The sequence below is a fragment of the Martes martes genome (assembly GCF_963455335.1).
Source record: "Martes martes genome assembly, chromosome: 17".
Classification (NCBI taxonomy): domain Eukaryota; kingdom Metazoa; phylum Chordata; class Mammalia; order Carnivora; family Mustelidae; genus Martes; species Martes martes.
The window spans coordinates 46,636,182-46,651,257 of record NC_137905.1 but is presented as its reverse complement, the minus strand read 5'-3'; the positions used below and the strand labels follow the sequence as shown (position 1 = coordinate 46,651,257).

Genomic DNA, 15,076 nt, shown 5'->3' with positions numbered 1-15,076 from the left:
TGGTCTCAGGGTCCTGGGATTGAGCCCCACCTGAGACTCCCTGCTCAGCAGGGGGTCTGCTTGTCCCTCTCCCTCTGCCTCCCACCCCACCCCACCCCACCCCCACTCTCCTTCGCTCACTCTTGCTCTCTCTCTCTCTCTCTAAGAAGGGGGACTGGGGAGTTGTTGAATGGGTCCAGTTTCAGGGTTATAAGATGAAGAGTTCCGGAGATGGATGGTGGTGATGGTTGTGCACAGTGTGGATGGGTCTAATACCACTGAACTGTACACTTATAAATGGCAAAAATGGTAAATTTTATTATATATATTTTACCATGTTAAAAAAATTTTCAGATACTCAGGTGAAATTCATTTTAGTAATATTTTTATTTACCCCATTATGCAGGAAATACTAGCATTCCAACAAAAGTTTTAGATTATCAAACCGTTCTATATTCTTTTTATCACACTAAGCCTTTGGAATGTGCTCTGTGGTTCCACCGGAGGTAGCGGCCACCATGCTGGGTGGCCTTGGTCACCTATAGGTGACCCTCTCCGCAAAGACCCACAGGCCCCCTGCAACTCACTTGCAGTTCCTTGGCAAGTACACCTGTAGACGGCCCACATGGGCTGCGGAGCCCCAGAGCTCACCAGCCAGCCCCTCCGCCCGGATGCAGACAGACAGCCCGGACGCAGACAGACAGCTTCCCAGGGTGCATCTGCTCAGGTTGATTCCTGAGCCCCCTAGCAGGTCAGGTAGATCTCACTGCAAATGCTCTGTCCTTTGTATAAATTTGCATCTCATTCATGTGTCACTCAGAAGCCGTGGCAGGGCCTCAGATGGTCATCTCGAAGTCAGGGGGGTGGTGGTGCAGGGCTGAGCCAAAGGCCCGCAGGTGTCCCTCCTCCTGCTTCCCCTCAGACTCTTCCTCCTCCTCCTCTTCTTCCTCCTCTTCCTCGATGAGGCTCTCCTCCTCCAGGAAGGTGACCAGTTCCTCCCGCAGCGCTCCCATCTCCAGCCCTAGACTGCACAGCTGGGCCAGCAGCTGGAGGTCCACTTGACGGAGGCGCTCCTGCCCGTGGGAAGGTGGAGTCATGAGCATCCCACCCCGCAGGGGGCGGGGGTGGTGTGTGGTGTCAGGGTGCCCCCAAGATTCTTTGCTTGACCAAACTTCAGCTAAGCTCCTAAACCTTCTCCTGGGCCCATCTGTGCGCTTCCTTGTAAAATTCCATTTTACCAAGAATCTTCCATCCTCCATGTCTGATCACCCCTGATATGTGATCTGTTTCCTCACTCCCCTCCACCTCCCACCCCGGCCGCATCCCTGACCAGGCCCCACCTCATGTCCTTGGCCTGCCTCCAGCAAGGGCCCTGAGCATCCGTTAAGCCAGATGCCCTGCTTAGTGATTCCCCATCTGCTGACCCCTGCCCTCTCCTTCCATAGAAATCCCCACTTGCCCCTGCTGGGCTCAGAACTGAGCCCATCTCTCTGCGCCACCCCCAGCCCCGCTGCAGTGGCCCTTACACCTACAGTGTCACTAGCTAGGTGCCATCAGTGAGCTTCTCTTTAACAACCGGGCCCGCAGCACAGCGGGGTCCTCACCAGGCCCAGACCTTGACTGCCAGCTGGCTTCTCCCAGATGTTCTCTATCTCTGCCTGTCTCTCCCTGACTTTGTCTCTCCATTTCCAATCCCTCGCTGGCTCTGCGTCTCTGTGCCTCCCTTACGGTGTCTCTCTCTCTCTCTGCCCCGCCTTGCCTGTCTCTGCTTCTGTCTCTCTTTCCATATCCCTTTCTAACACTATTTCTCTGCCCCTGCCTTTGACTGTCTCTCTCTGTCTCAGATTTAATCGGAGTCTCTGGTGTTACTCTCAACCTCTTTCTATCTCCGTCTCCCCCCTGTACGTCTCTGTCCCTGTCTCTCTACTCCTTGCTCTTACTCTTGGATCTATGTCTCTGTCTCTCTCTGCTTGTTTCTCTTTTCTCGCCTCTGAATTTACATCCTTCAGTCTCTGGCCCCATGCAATTCCATTCGTTCCCATCCACGTACCCGTTCTCCCCCCCCACCCCCACCTGTGCCCCATCTCTTGCCCATCTGAACCCCTTACTCACCAGCTCCTCCCAGATCCACAGCACACACTCCAGGGCACCTGCAGGGTCTGCCCCTGAGGACAGGAGGGTCTGGCCAGCTCTCCCCACCGGGGGGACCTCCCTCAGGGCCCGGGGAGGGGGGCCCAGCCCTGGGGGCACCAGTCCCGCCTGCCTCAGCTGCCCCCACAGCTCCATAGTCTCTGAGCAGCGGCAGCCAGGAGCAGAAAACGGCAAGATCCAGAATGACCCAGTCCCTGAGGAGCCCGTGAGGGCCGTGCAGAGCAAAGGGCATGAGGAGGTGCGTGGGTCAGCATTTCAAAGTCCGTTCTCTGGTAAGAACTGACAGCCTCATGAGAATTTTCTTCCTTCTAAAGTCTAACTTCAGCTCCACTCACAAGAGGCTAGCCACGGCCCCTCCCTTGACCCGTTCTCAGGCCTAACCCCTCTTGGGGATTGGGTGTCTGTGGATGCCCGGCCTCACCTGTCCCACCCTCTCCTGGGCCCCCCCCACCCCCTCCTCAGCCTCCGTTCTTCCTTCCTGCCGGCCCCAGCTTAAAGTTTGTTTGTTTTTTTAATTCATTTGAGAAAAAGAGCACAAGCAGGGGGAGCAGGAGAGGGAGAACCAGACTCCCCGCTGAGCTAGGAGCTTGACCCCAGGACTTGGGAGATCATGACCTGAGCTGAAGGCAGACGCTTAACCATCTGAGCCACCCAGGTACCCCACAGCTGGCCCAACTTAGAGCCACCCAACAGCTTCCCGATCAGTGCGCCCGAGGAGCCATGATCCTCAGCTGTGGTACCTCAGGGTCCAGCTACTGGCACGCACAGTTGAGCAACCATTTCTGCTGAGCCCTGACCTGCCCACAGATACCATCACTGTCAGCGCAGGCCCTGCCGCAGAAAAGACTGGGGCGTCGGCCTCCCTCCACATCCAGAAGCCACTGCCGCCACAGGCCTGGGCTTGTTGCCCCTTCCCTGTATCACTCTTGCACCTACCATCACGTCTCCTACTGACTGACACCCTGCCTCCATCTAACAGGACCTTTGTCATGGCCCTGGGCCCATCCCGATCGCCCACAGCTGTCTCCCCAGCTCCTGACTCTTCACTTGATCACCTCTTCCTTTTCCCATATCGAGTAGCAAATTCACAAGTTCCAAGGATCAGGGCATGAATTTTATGGGGGGGGGGGTCCACTATTCAATCCACCACACCTGCCTTTCAAACCTATCACTTTCCTAGTCTCCCTAGTCTCCCTGTCTCCCTAAGTGGCATCCCCATCCTTTTAGTTTGTGAAGTTATTGGCTCAACCTTCAAAATAGACTCAACCTGAGCACTTCTCCCCACTTCCTATTATCCCATCTCTGCTCCTGTCTCCATTCATCTCTTGCCTGGACTGCTGCAGTAGCCTCTTTGCTGGTCCCCACTTCCACCCTTGCTTCCTAAGGTCTGTTCTCCACCTGGCAGAAATGATTTTTTTTTTTTTTCTAAGATATTACTGAATTGGGCACCTGGGTGGCTCAGTTGGTTGGGCGGCGGCCTTTGGCTCAGGTCATGATCCTGGAGTCCCGGGATCCAGTCCAGCATCTGGCTCCCTGCTCGGCGGGGAGTCTGTTTCTCCCTCTGACCTATCCCCTCTCATGCTCGCGCGCGCGCTCTCTCTCTCTCAAATAAATAATCTTTTAAAGAAAAGATTTTATTTAATTGACAGAGAGAGAGACGGAGAGCACAAGCAGAGGGAGAGGGAGAAACAGGCTCCCAACCGAGCAGAGAGCCTGATGCTGGACCCATGGACACTGGGATCATAACCTGAGGCAAAGGTAGACACTTAACTGAGCCACCCAGGCGCCCCAAAATGATCTTTAAAAAAACATAAAGGAGGGGCGCCTGGGTGGCTTGGTGGGTTGGAGCCTCTGCCTTAGGCTCAGGTCACGATCCCGGAGTCCTGGGATCGAGCCCCGCATCGGGCTCGAGAGCCTGCTTCCCTCTCTCTCTCTCTGCCTGCCTCTCCGCCTACTTGTGATCTCTCTCTGTCAAATAAATAAATAAAATCTTTAAAAAAAAATAAATAAAGGAGAGGCGCCTGGGTGGCTCATTTTGTTAATCCCCTGACTCTTCAGGTCATGGTCTCAGGGTCGTGAGTATAGTGGAGGGAGGGTACTCTAACAGGAAGGGCTGATCGCTCTCTCCCGGGGAAAGGCTGCAGAGTCTCACCGGCAATGGCGCTCGGAGCAATCGCTCAACTAGTAAACAGTGAGGGTACCTTTAAGAGGAGAGTTGGAAAACGGACGGGGCGTGGCCATAGGGACAGAAGTCTCTGAGTAAACCCAGTGGGTGGACTAAAAAAACCGGCCCCTTCCGGTTATGTAATCCTAGCAAGATGGCGGCACCCAGGGCGGTAAGTGACCGGAGCTTCTAGAGCCCCAAAATTAAAGCCCGCTCTGCTGCCTCCGCCTTCAGGGCTTCTGTCAAGACCCAGGGAGCAAGGGGCAAAAGGGAGCAGGAGGCCTCCCCCGTCAGCTCATGCTGGGGACACTGACATGCGACCTTGGGGGGCGAGAACGATTGGGGCAGGTCGCAGACGGCCAGGGCGCTTCAGAGAGGACGCGGGGCGGGGACTTGGCGGAGAGAAACCAATGGGGAAGCAGAGAGCGGGTTCCGAAGATGGCGCACCCAGCCAATCAGAGGGAGGGACCTAATTCGGGGGCGCTGGGAATGGGGGGCGGGGCGTGAAAAAGAACCTGCAGGGGAAGAGGGTTTTGGGTGAGTTTGGTGGAGAAGCTGGAGTTTGAGGTCCAAGGGTAGGAGACAAAAGGATATAGGTGAGGGGAGCTCATGGGAAAATTATGCATTTTTATGGAAAACCAAAGGGAAGTTGGAGGTGGGGGACAGGAACCAAAAGATGAATATGAGAGTTCCAAGGTAAAGACCTAGGGGAAATTAAGGGCACAATTTGCGATATTCGTGGAGAGAATTTAGGAGGAAAGACCTAAAGTCAAGGAATAGATTTAGGGGAAGCTAAGGTGAGAGCTTGGGGAATTTTGAGGGGAAAGTAAGGATTTGGGCAAATTACTGAGAATTTGGTTGAAGCAGAAAAAGAAATTGGAGCAGGCTAAGAGAAGACTGGAGGGAGATTGAAGGAAGCATTTGGGGGCTTTAACGGGTAAGTTAAGGCTGATTTGGAGATAAATTAAGATATTTTGGGGTTAAGACATGAGCCATTCAGGAAGACTCCAGGGAAATTTGGATAAAATTAAGGGGGCACCTTGTGAGAAATTAGGAGGTCAGGTAATAGAGGTCTTAAAAATAAGGGTTTGGGAAAAGATCAGGGGAGAATTGGGAAGACCAAGAATGTTTGGCCAAATCAAAGAGAGAATTTAGGGTTGATTAAGGGAAAGAACTTGGGGGAATTTGGGGGATCTCAAAAGCAGAATTTGGAAATCCAAAAAGAATTTTGTCAGCCAGGAAGCAGCAGTGGGGAGGAGGGGAGGTTCATGAACCAGAAACAGGGGGATCTGGCTCTGACTCTCACAGCAGGCTCCAGGCTCAGCCTCTCCTTTCCTGTTCTCCCCAGTCCCTGCACCTGATGACGCCAGTATGGAACCGGGGTACCAGGGGCATCCGTGGCCTAAGCAAGGCAGTGGCCCCGGAGGGTAGTCAGAAGAAGGGGAGGTCCCTGCTCCAGTTCCTGGCTGACCACTTCCATGACGTGCAGGCTCTCAGGGAGTACCTGCTCCGAAAGCAGGTAATGAAGGTGCACCGGATAAATCGGTGAGAACCCTTGGTGGGCAAGACCCTGCTGCTGGGGCCTTACCAGGCAGAGCTCAGATCCTGCCCCTGTGGCCTCTATACCACGCCCACGGAGTTACATCCTCTCCAGCCACACCCTTCCCAAGGGCTCCAGCTCATATAAGTAACCTGCTGTCCACCACCTTAGAGGGCACACTGGTACCTCAAACCTAACATGGCTAATACCAAACCCTTGATTTCCCCCTGAGAAAGTCTGCTCACCCCGAGTCTTCCCCATCCCAGGAAACAGCAGCACTGTCCCCAGTTACTCAAGCCAAATTCTAAGGAGCCTTCCCTGATTTTTCTTCTCTGTCTTCCACATCCAGTCCACTAATACCAGACCATCCCAGATGTGCCCAGTTGTTACCTCCTGTCTGTAGCCTTGTCTGAGCTCCTTCATTTTATGGTTGGTTGAGCGCAGTAATCTGAATTGGTCACCTTTTGCCCCCTCCAGTCTGTTACGGTCTATAAATCATCTAAAGGACTCTTAAAACAAAAACAGGGGCGCCTGGGTGGCTCGGTCAATTATGCCTCTGCTCAGGAGTGGCATGGGGCAGGTCCTGGGATTGAGTCCCATGTCCAGCTCCTTGCTAAGTGGGGAGCCTGCTTCTCCCTCTCCCTCTGCCTGCCACTCCCCTTACTTGTGCCCTCTCTCTCCATCAAATGAATACATAAAATCTAAAAAAAAAACAAAAACACTAAAATAGAAAAACACCACTTTGCTTAAAACCCTCCAATGGTTTCCCATTGCAGCCATTTGGTTGCTAGAATAAAAATCAGACTGCAAAGCCTAAAAGCTGAGCTTTGAGATGCCTACCAGGGATTCCCCTTACCCCCACCAGCATGGTATCCTCAGTGCTGTTTGTCCTGCCACTCTAAGTTGAGCCTCTGAGTGTCTCCACCAGCTCTTCCCTTGGTCTGGCAGGCTCCTGCCGTGGGCTTTGAATTTCTTGCCACCACTCCAAGCTCTGCTCAGGTGTCACCTCCTGCAAGAAGCTACTATTTTTTTAAATAGTTTATTTGACAGAAAGAGCACAGGTAGGCAGAGTGGGAGCCAGAGGCAGAGGCTTGATCCCATAGTCATGACCTGAGCCGAAGGCAGATGCTTGACTGAGCCCCCAGGTGCCCCAAGAAGGTATTTCTTAACACCCAAACTGAAGTAGCCTTCTCCATCCCCACCCCTGCCCCATGCCACTCCCGAGTCAGTTCCTCTGTTACTTCCAACACGGAGCTGCTGCTGCAGTTTGCTCTTAACTTCCGGGTGGGTCACCTGGTTCCTTCCGTAACTTAACCGCACAGAGCAGGGACCACTGTCTGCCTTGGTGCCGGCCCTTAACGGACATTCAGTAAATATATGCAGCCTGTCTCAGTCCGGCTGGCTGGCTGGCTCACTCCTCGTGCTGTGAACTCTGACCCTCGCGGGGAGGGCGGGGGCATGACAGCATGACACCGGGGTGCAGTGCTCAACCTCAGCCACTGTTCTCTCCACAGGCCCTTCACCCACATCAAGGAGCGCTTCGGTCCCCACGCCGCGGGTGCCTATTTCATCCTGAAGCAAGGCGGCGCAGTCAAGTATGAGGGCGAAAGCGTCAGCAGGGGGTGGGGGAGGCTGTGGAGCACTGAGCCAGGGGCCCTTGGGACTTCTCATGAGCCCTGGGCTCTGTCCCTGCTGGCTCCGCTGGGACCTTGTTCCTGAGCTCCTGCTGTCACCTGTAGAATGGGGCGGTGGTTGTATGAACCTACAAGGTTTGCTGGAAAGACTCAGACTTTTTGCCATAAAGTGTGTGGCATAGGCCTGGTACAGCCAGCCCAGGGGCTCAGTACACATCGCTGTTCCTTTTCCTTCCTTCTCCCCTTCCTTTCTCCTTCCCTCCCTCCTCCTCTGTCTTTTCCTCCCCTTTTTCCTCTTTTCTGGAAAATGTAGCTCATGCACCTACCTACCCCTCGCTTGGCTCCAGTTAAAATGTTCCCCTGGTCTGAGCCCCTTCCTCCGGCACGTTCCTCAGAAACGGCGCACACATCCGAGTGGGTCTCAGCTTTTGGCAGCCAGTGAAGATTCTGGCATTCTTGCCCTTTTCTCTGATGTTAACTGAATTTTTCTGACCCACAGTAAAAATGGCCAAACGGGGGTGACTGGGTGGCTCGGTCTGTTGAGCGTTCAACCCTTAATCTCACACACACTAGGCTCCATACTAGACGCAGTGCCTACTTAGAAAAAGGGGGGGGGGGCCAAACATCACATCTCTCATGGGAACATCCAGGGCCCAGTGAGACCCGACACGGAAACCCTTTAGTGCAGGGCCTGCTGTGCAGCGAGCGCACCAGACACCGTGTGACCAGGTCCTCACATGGGGCTGGGAGCGTCCTCTGGAAGCTGGAGGCCTGGGGAGGCAGGGTGCCCTGGTCACTGCCCGTCTCCTTCCAGGTTTCAGGGCAAGGAGTGGATCCGGCCAAATGCGCGTGGCCGCTTCTCTCTCGACTTCCTGACGTTCCCAGCGGTGCCTGTAGAGGCAGTCGATGCCAGCGGCAGTGCCATCAACTACCACGGCCTGGACAGCCTCCGTGAGTAGGCCGGAGACGGACGGGCTGGTGCATTTGCCCTTCCGTACAAGGCTCCAGAAAGGATCTCAGTGGCCTCCCCCTGCCTTGCAGTGGCCCTGAAGGAGCTCCAGTCCCTGTGGCTGCGGCACTGTCCCCACGTGGATGACTGGTGTCTCAGCCGCCTCCACCCGCTGGCCAACTCGTTGCAGGAGCTCTCGCTGGCCGGTTGTCCCCGAATCTCTGAACGGGGCCTCGCCTGCCTCCACCACCTCCAGTGAGACCTCAGCTCAGGCTGGGCCCCAAGCTGGGCGGGGAAGGGGGGGGCACCCGACACAGACACAGGAAGGCGGGGAGCGGGCGGTCCCTGTAGCCCTGCCCCAACGTCCAGCCTGGAGCACGTGTGGGGTCTGCACACGTGAGCCATCGCAGTGAATCTGGGCCATGGGGGGAAGCACTCCTGGTTTTTCTTTTTAATGAAAACTCGATGATGTTGACACTGTTGCGAACAGGGGGAGCCAGAGTGTGGTCTGTAATTCCCACGGGGGAAGTCTGTACTTGGCCAGCTCTCTCTAACATCTGGGTAGCTAAGGACTCTGATTTTAAAGAGCTCAGGCTCCAGGGTTGAAGCCAGGGCTGGTGCAGCCCCCTCCATGCCCTTCCCCCTGCAGAGGCCCACCCTCCTCACGGAGGCCTCACCCCTTGCTGCCTCCTCTCAGGAACCTCCGCAGGCTGGACATCTCCGACCTCCCCGCCGTGTCCAACCCAGGCCTCACGCAGATCCTGGTGGAAGAGATGTTGCCCGACTGCGAGGTTCTGGGGGCTGACTGGACCCAGGGCCTCGGGTTGGGGCCGGAGGAGCAGTCTCAGGACACAGCCAGCCCTGTCCCTGCCTAGCCCTCGGCCTGCTCCCTGTCGAGCTGGGCGTCAGTGGGGCCCCGTGGAGGGGCTAACAGTTCTCGGTCCTGTGGCTTCCATCAGGATCATTCCACACAGAGGTGGGGCGCGGGGTGGGGGGAACTGGCCCTGCCAGCAGGTCGGGGGGAGCGTGCCGCTGGCGTACTTAGTCCCCATCTTGGGGACTCTGGCTCACTGCACCCTGGGCTGAAAGGTCACAGCTCCTGTCATCCTGTCTGGCAGCTCTTTCCACAGGCTTCGCTTTGGGTTCCAGCAGCCTCCCAGGCCCAGGGGAGATGAGCAGCCCCGGGGGAGCCACACTCTACACCTCCCCCGGCCCCGTGCCCTCCCCACCCCTCCTCTCTCGATTCCCCCACACCCGGTTCCTGCCATGTTGGGGAAACCCTGCTCTTGACTTGTCCCGGGCGTCTTCTCAGCGTAGCCTTGTTTGAAGACGTTGCTGCTCCCGGCCAGGACCCCCCCTGACACAGGGGCGCCACCGGCCCGGTTCCCGGTGGGACACCGCTCAGCTCTCCGCCAGTTCGCCATCCCTGGACTCCACTCGCTGACAGCCGTTGCGCCGCACGACCCCCGCTGTTCCCGCTCATCCACTCACTGACTCCAAATCCAGCTTTCCTATTTGCTCCGTGAAAACAGACCATGGGCCTTTGAAACGGTTTTCCCTGGCCGAGTGACGTGCTGAAGTTTGTCGGTAGAGGGCGCCTGAGAGAGGACAGGAGAAAAGCCTTTGCTTCCACGTGGGAGCTCTGCGTGCTCCCTGCTCCGGGCTGAGCCCTCAGGCCTCCCCAGCAAGTGGCTCCTGAGATGCCACCCCCAGCAGTCTCAGAGAGCCCCCCACCACCGAGGCACCTCCCTGCGACCCAGAACAGGGACTTCCAGGAAATGCCCAGACACCTTTGCTGTGAGTCCCTGATTTCAGTTCGCTGTTCAACGTCAACAAATTCTTGACATTAAACTTTACCTGTTCGAGTTACTGTGCGGTTTTTCTCTCCTGACGGGATCCACACGGATCCAGCACTGGCCTCTGGAGTGTTCCAGGAGACTCACAAACACGGGATTGGGGTCGGTCCAGCTCTGCCCAGGGGTTGGCCATTGGCCAGGGTGCCTGCCGAGGCACGTGCCTGGGAGCCCCGCGGCCACTGCACCTGACCGCTGTGCCAGTAACGCCAGTTCTAAAGATAGGTGTTGGAAGCTTCCACGGAGTGCCCTTGAGCACCCACAGACAAGGACAGGGTCAGGGCTGTTGGCTCAGCTCAGGCTGCCTTCTTCGAGGGGGAGAGCTTCTGTGCCACCCCCTGAAGCGCTGAAAACGTGGCATTTAAGTTTGCAGATTGCTGAGTGGCAGTGGTTGAATCCGCAGTCTTAAGTTTCTCACGTGCAGGTGAGGGTGCCGCCTGGTACAGAGGGACCCTGAAATTTGGGATGGGGTCCCCTGGTTGGACCTTGTGGAAACAGATGATCTTGGACCCCCTAGTCACTTGAGAGTCTGTGCCCAGTGGCTGAGGAGAGCAGGAGCCTGCCTGTGCTGGGAACGCTGTGCTCCCCTCCCCCGGGCCGATGCCCTTCCTCAGACTCACCAGAAGCACGCCTGCTCTCACCAGACCCCCGGAGGCCCAGGCTTGCATCTCCGCAGGCTCCGGGGCACAGCCGCCCACGAGGATTCAGGGGGCACAGCCTCTACGCCAGAGCAATGGCAAGATTTGCAAACAGAGTCAGAACCCCGGGGGTGGTCGGGGAGCTCCAGTCTAAGGGATTTAGACCAGTGAGGGCCAAGTTCACGGTCCAGGGCACTTATATGAGGGAATGAGGAAGCTAGCCAGTGCAGCTGGATGGCTCTAGTGGCTTTTTCAGGTTGCTGACTAGAACGTGGACTCAAGCGTGGCTTCTGGTTCCTGAGACAAGGAGCTGAGCCACCCTGGCAGAATCCAGTGGGGGCACCCAGAGCTCGGCGAGGTCAGTGCTGGACCAAGTGGCTCCCGAGGGAGCTGCACTTCCACCCCCAACTGTCCCACAAGAAGGCATCTCTCGGGTCCTTCGCAGTGATGGGCTGTCCCTGTTCCAGTTGCCCAGTGGTTTCGCCTCCTGATTGGACCCAGGCTGATGCCCGTAGCAACCCAACCCGCACCCTGAGGTTTCCAACCACCCCAGGAGGAGCAGTGTCGGCACCCCTGGGAGAAGTGAGAGGAGCCGGGGGAGCTCCAGGGTGGAAGCGGGAGGGGGAGGCTGGGAGACCCCTCCCGGGTGCTCAGGGTCCCACCCCGGGCCCCTAGCCGGCCCTGCCCCCTCACGTCTGGTGCATTAACACCCGACACTCACTCTGCACGCTCTTCCTCCAGCTGCTCCCACGGGCTCCATCACTCAGACTCGGGGGTTGGAAGTCAGCTCTGGACAGATAAGTCAGCCGCTGCTGACAGACAAGGTGCCAAGGATGAGATGGTCCAGACAGTCCTCCCAACCCAGGATGGAGCGAAGGAGGTCAGGCCCGGCTAAGTGGGGCCCCTGGTCCCACCCCAAGGTTCCAAGAGCTCAGGGATAAGGAGGCCCCGCCTGCCCAGCTCCCCAAACAGCTGATGCCACCCCAGCAGGAGGGGCCCCAGGGGCAGGGACGCAAACACAGGCGGACACCGGACACCCTCTCCTGTCCCGGAGGCCCAGATGGGCTGGGGTTGGGGGAGGCCGGGGAAGGGATGGATCCCCGCCCCCACAAGGCAAACACCAGGCACCAAAGGGGGCAGAGGAGATAGAGGGGTCAGCTCAGCTTGAGGGCCGCCCCTCCTGTGCCCCCCCACCCTCCACTGGCCTCCAGCTTGGCACCACCCTCCCCCCCTTCCATCTGGTCCCCTCCCGCTCTACCCTGGCCCTGGCTCTGGCTCCGCAGATGCCCTTCTCAGTCCCACTCTGCAGGTCGCCCACCTGCCTTTAACTTCTCTCTCCTCCTGCACGGGGCACAGGGCACAGGGCATTGCCCCAACTCCACACCACTCCTCTCTCTCTCTCCCTGCAGCCCTCTCCTCCTCCTCTGTCCCTCCTCTCCCTTCCCCTGCCTGCCCCAGAGGTCTCCCTCAACCCTCCTTCCCCCACCCCAGTCCGTCTCTCCTCTCCACCAGCCCCTTCCCCACCCCCACCCTGACTCCAGCGGCTACAACACAGCCCAGCTCTGGCACTGCCCACCCATCCCCTCAGCATTCACTGCCGCCTCCTTGGCCCGGCGCCAGCCTGCCCCCCCCCCAACCTCCCCGCCCAGCTCTGCCACTTTGGGACCCTGCCGGTCCCTGGGCCATCTCGCCACTGCCCACCCCGGACTCGGGCCTGACCCCTCAGCCTCACCCTCCCTCAGACTCTCCCAGGCCCCTGGCTCTCCCTGCCACGCCTTGCTGGGTCCGCCGTCTCTGTCTCTGGCCACCCCTGCACCTTTCCGCTGTCTCACCGAAATACCAGCCCCAACATGCCAGAGCCCCATCCCTCAGGTCGGCCTCCTGGCCTCCTCTCCCATCCCCTCCCGTCCCTCCTCCCTCGGCCCCGCCCCAGCCCCTCCCGGCCCCTGGGGCCCAGGCGGCCTCCCTCCCCGCCCCTCCCCGCCCCTCCGGACTGGCTGGGCAGGGCTCCGACTACAGCACCGCCGCTCGGCAGGGGCAGAAGGGAGGGAGCGAGGGAGGGCCTGACCAGAGGCCCCCGGACACCGCGCGGGCGGGAGCTGGACCCAGAGGTAAAGAGGAGGGAGCAGGTCCCTGGCCCCCTTTCCCTGGGGTGAGGATTGTTGGGAGGAGGGAGGCTGGGCTCTAGAAGGTGAAAGGACGGACCCTACGATTCTGACTCCCGGTGGGGGATAAAGGGGGGCTGGAACGGCAGAGGCCCCGGTCCCTGGGGTGGGGCTGCGGAATAGGTCCGTGGAATGGGCTGGGCTGGGCAGAAAGAGCAGCGAGTCGGAAGAACTGAACAGTGTTCCGAGCTCCAGGAATAGGGAAGAGCTGGGTCCTGGGCAGGCCGCCGGTTTAGGGGCTGGGGCTGAGAGAAGCAGTTACAGGGGCCGGCAGGGACTGCTGGCGCCCATCCCTGCACCCCAAAGGCCTCTGTGGCTCCTTTGCAGCTCCCGTGGCCACCCCTTCCCTGGGCTGGGTCATGCGCTGCCCCAAGTGCCTTCTCTGCCTGTCAGCGCTGCTCACGCTCCTGGGCCTCAAGGTGTACATCGAGTGGACATCCGAGTCTCGGTTCAGCAAAGCCTACCAGGGACCCCAAGACACCCCGCCAGGCCCCACACCCGCCAGCCCCGAGCCCACCCTGCCGGCTAACCTCTCTGCCCGTCTGGGCCACACCGGCCCGCTGCCCTCGGCTTACTGGAACCAGCAGCAGTGGCGGCTGGGGTCCCTGCCCGGTGGGGACAGTGCAGGGGCAGGGGGCTGCCAGGCTTGGGGGGCCGCTGCGGCCGCCGAAATCCCAGACTTCAAGTCCTACCCTAAGGGCCTCCGCCGCTTCCTGCTGTCGGCGGCCTGCCGGAGCTTCCCGCCCTGGCGGCCTGGGAGTGGCGGTGGCCAAGTGGCCAGCTGCTCAGGCACTGACGTCCCCTACCTGCTGCTGGCCGTCAAGTCGGAACCGGGGCGCTTTGCGGAACGGCAGGCCGTGAGGGAGACGTGGGGCGGTCCGGCTCCCGGAGTCCGGCTGCTCTTCCTGCTGGGGTCTCCCGAAGGTGAGGGGGGGCCTGACCTGAGCTCCCTAGTGGCCTGGGAGAGCCGCCGCTACGGTGACCTGCTGCTCTGGGACTTCCTCGACGTCCCCTTCAATCGGACACTCAAAGACTTGCTGTTGCTGGCCTGGCTGGGGGAGCACTGCCCGGGCGTGAGCTTCGTGCTGCAGGCTCCAGATGACGCCTTCGTGCGCACACCAGCCCTCCTGGAGCACCTGCGGGGCCTGCCGCCCAGCTGGGCCCGAGGCCTCTACCTGGGGGAGGTCTTCACCCAGGCCAAGCCCCTCCGGAAGCCTAGAGGGCCCTTCTATGTGCCCCAGTCCTTCTTTAAAGGTCACTACCCAGCCTACGCAAGCGGGGGTGGCTATGTCATCGCCGGGCGCCTGGCCCCCTGGCTGCTGCAGGCGGCGGCCCGTGTGGCCCCCTTCCCCTTCGACGACGTCTACACTGGCCTGTGCTTCCGTGCCCTGGGCCTGGCCCCCAGGGATCACAAAGGCTTCCGCACAGCCTGGCCAGCAGACCGGACAGCCGACCCCTGCACCTTCCGGGACTTGCTGCTGGTGCAGCCCCTCAGCCCCCAGAACAGCATTCGGCTCTGGAAGCAGCTGCAGGACCCCCAGTTCCAGTGCTGAGCTGTGGGGGTGCTGGGAAGAGGGAGGAGGGCGGACCTGGACATCACCTCTCCCGGACCTCCATGGGAGGGAGAAACCCTAGAATTGTGACTGCCTGAGCCCCTCCTCGGTCCTCCCAGGCAAGGGGGCTGGGCAGCAGGAGGTGACAGACTGTTTTTATCTACTTCTTGTTTTTGAAAAATATGCACCCCCACCCCCTACTCTGAGACCCGGAGTCATCTTTGTGCCCGTGGGGCCCCGGAGGAGTTGGCAGAGTGAGCGCAGCTGCACCCTGACCTTCACAGTGGACACCCTCCCCCCACTTACTGGGCAGGGCCAGCTCTGGTGACCTCCTGGTCACTTTGCTGAACGGCAGCCTTGTCCCACCTAAGGGAGAACAGGAGACTGACCTGGGAGGACCCCCCACCCCCGCCACCATCCTCCAGCCTGTTAGAGTTTCCGGGGGAAGTA

The 15,076-nt window shown here is 59.0% G+C and overlaps 3 protein-coding genes and 1 long non-coding RNA gene across 7 annotated transcripts; 2 read left to right on the top strand and 2 right to left on the bottom strand.

The window, feature by feature from the left end:
* Window positions 1–354: 354 nt before the first annotated feature.
* ERICH4 (glutamate rich 4) lies at window positions 355–3,562 on the bottom strand. The gene is made up of 2 exons (XM_080828070.1): window positions 2,092–3,562; window positions 355–1,052 (listed from the first exon to the last, which is right to left on the bottom strand). The coding sequence occupies exons 1-2, from the start codon at window positions 2,263–2,265 to the stop codon at window positions 816–818; spliced, it is 411 nt and encodes a 136-aa protein (XP_080684196.1). The 5' UTR covers window positions 2,266–3,562; the 3' UTR covers window positions 355–815.
* A 785-nt stretch (window positions 3,563–4,347) lies between these two features.
* Window positions 4,348–10,285, top strand: DMAC2 (distal membrane arm assembly component 2). Of its 4 annotated transcripts, none has more exons than XM_080828066.1 (6): window positions 4,348–4,466; window positions 5,643–5,839; window positions 7,349–7,429; window positions 8,283–8,419; window positions 8,510–8,672; window positions 9,115–10,285. In XM_080828066.1, exons 1-6 carry the CDS (start codon window positions 4,449–4,451, stop codon window positions 9,290–9,292), a joined length of 774 nt encoding a protein of 257 aa, XP_080684192.1. In that variant the 5' UTR covers window positions 4,348–4,448; the 3' UTR covers window positions 9,293–10,285. The 4 variants fall into 4 exon arrangements, with proteins under 4 accessions (XP_080684192.1, XP_080684194.1, XP_080684195.1 ...); XM_080828068.1 differs by lacking the exon at window positions 4,348–4,466 and adding an exon at window positions 4,787–4,831; XM_080828069.1 differs by lacking the exon at window positions 4,348–4,466 and adding an exon at window positions 4,806–4,890.
* LOC308358065 lies at window positions 8,871–11,762 on the bottom strand. The gene is made up of 4 exons (XR_013968284.1): window positions 11,630–11,762; window positions 10,891–10,990; window positions 10,275–10,723; window positions 8,871–10,015 (listed from the first exon to the last, which is right to left on the bottom strand). It is a non-coding gene; the product is annotated as an uncharacterized lncRNA (long non-coding RNA).
* A 1,191-nt stretch (window positions 11,763–12,953) lies between these two features.
* B3GNT8 (UDP-GlcNAc:betaGal beta-1,3-N-acetylglucosaminyltransferase 8) lies at window positions 12,954–14,825 on the top strand. The gene is made up of 2 exons (XM_080828065.1): window positions 12,954–13,019; window positions 13,401–14,825. The coding sequence occupies exon 2, from the start codon at window positions 13,433–13,435 to the stop codon at window positions 14,624–14,626; it is 1,194 nt and encodes a 397-aa protein (XP_080684191.1). The 5' UTR covers window positions 12,954–13,019; window positions 13,401–13,432; the 3' UTR covers window positions 14,627–14,825.
* Window positions 14,826–15,076: the final 251 nt, after the last annotated feature.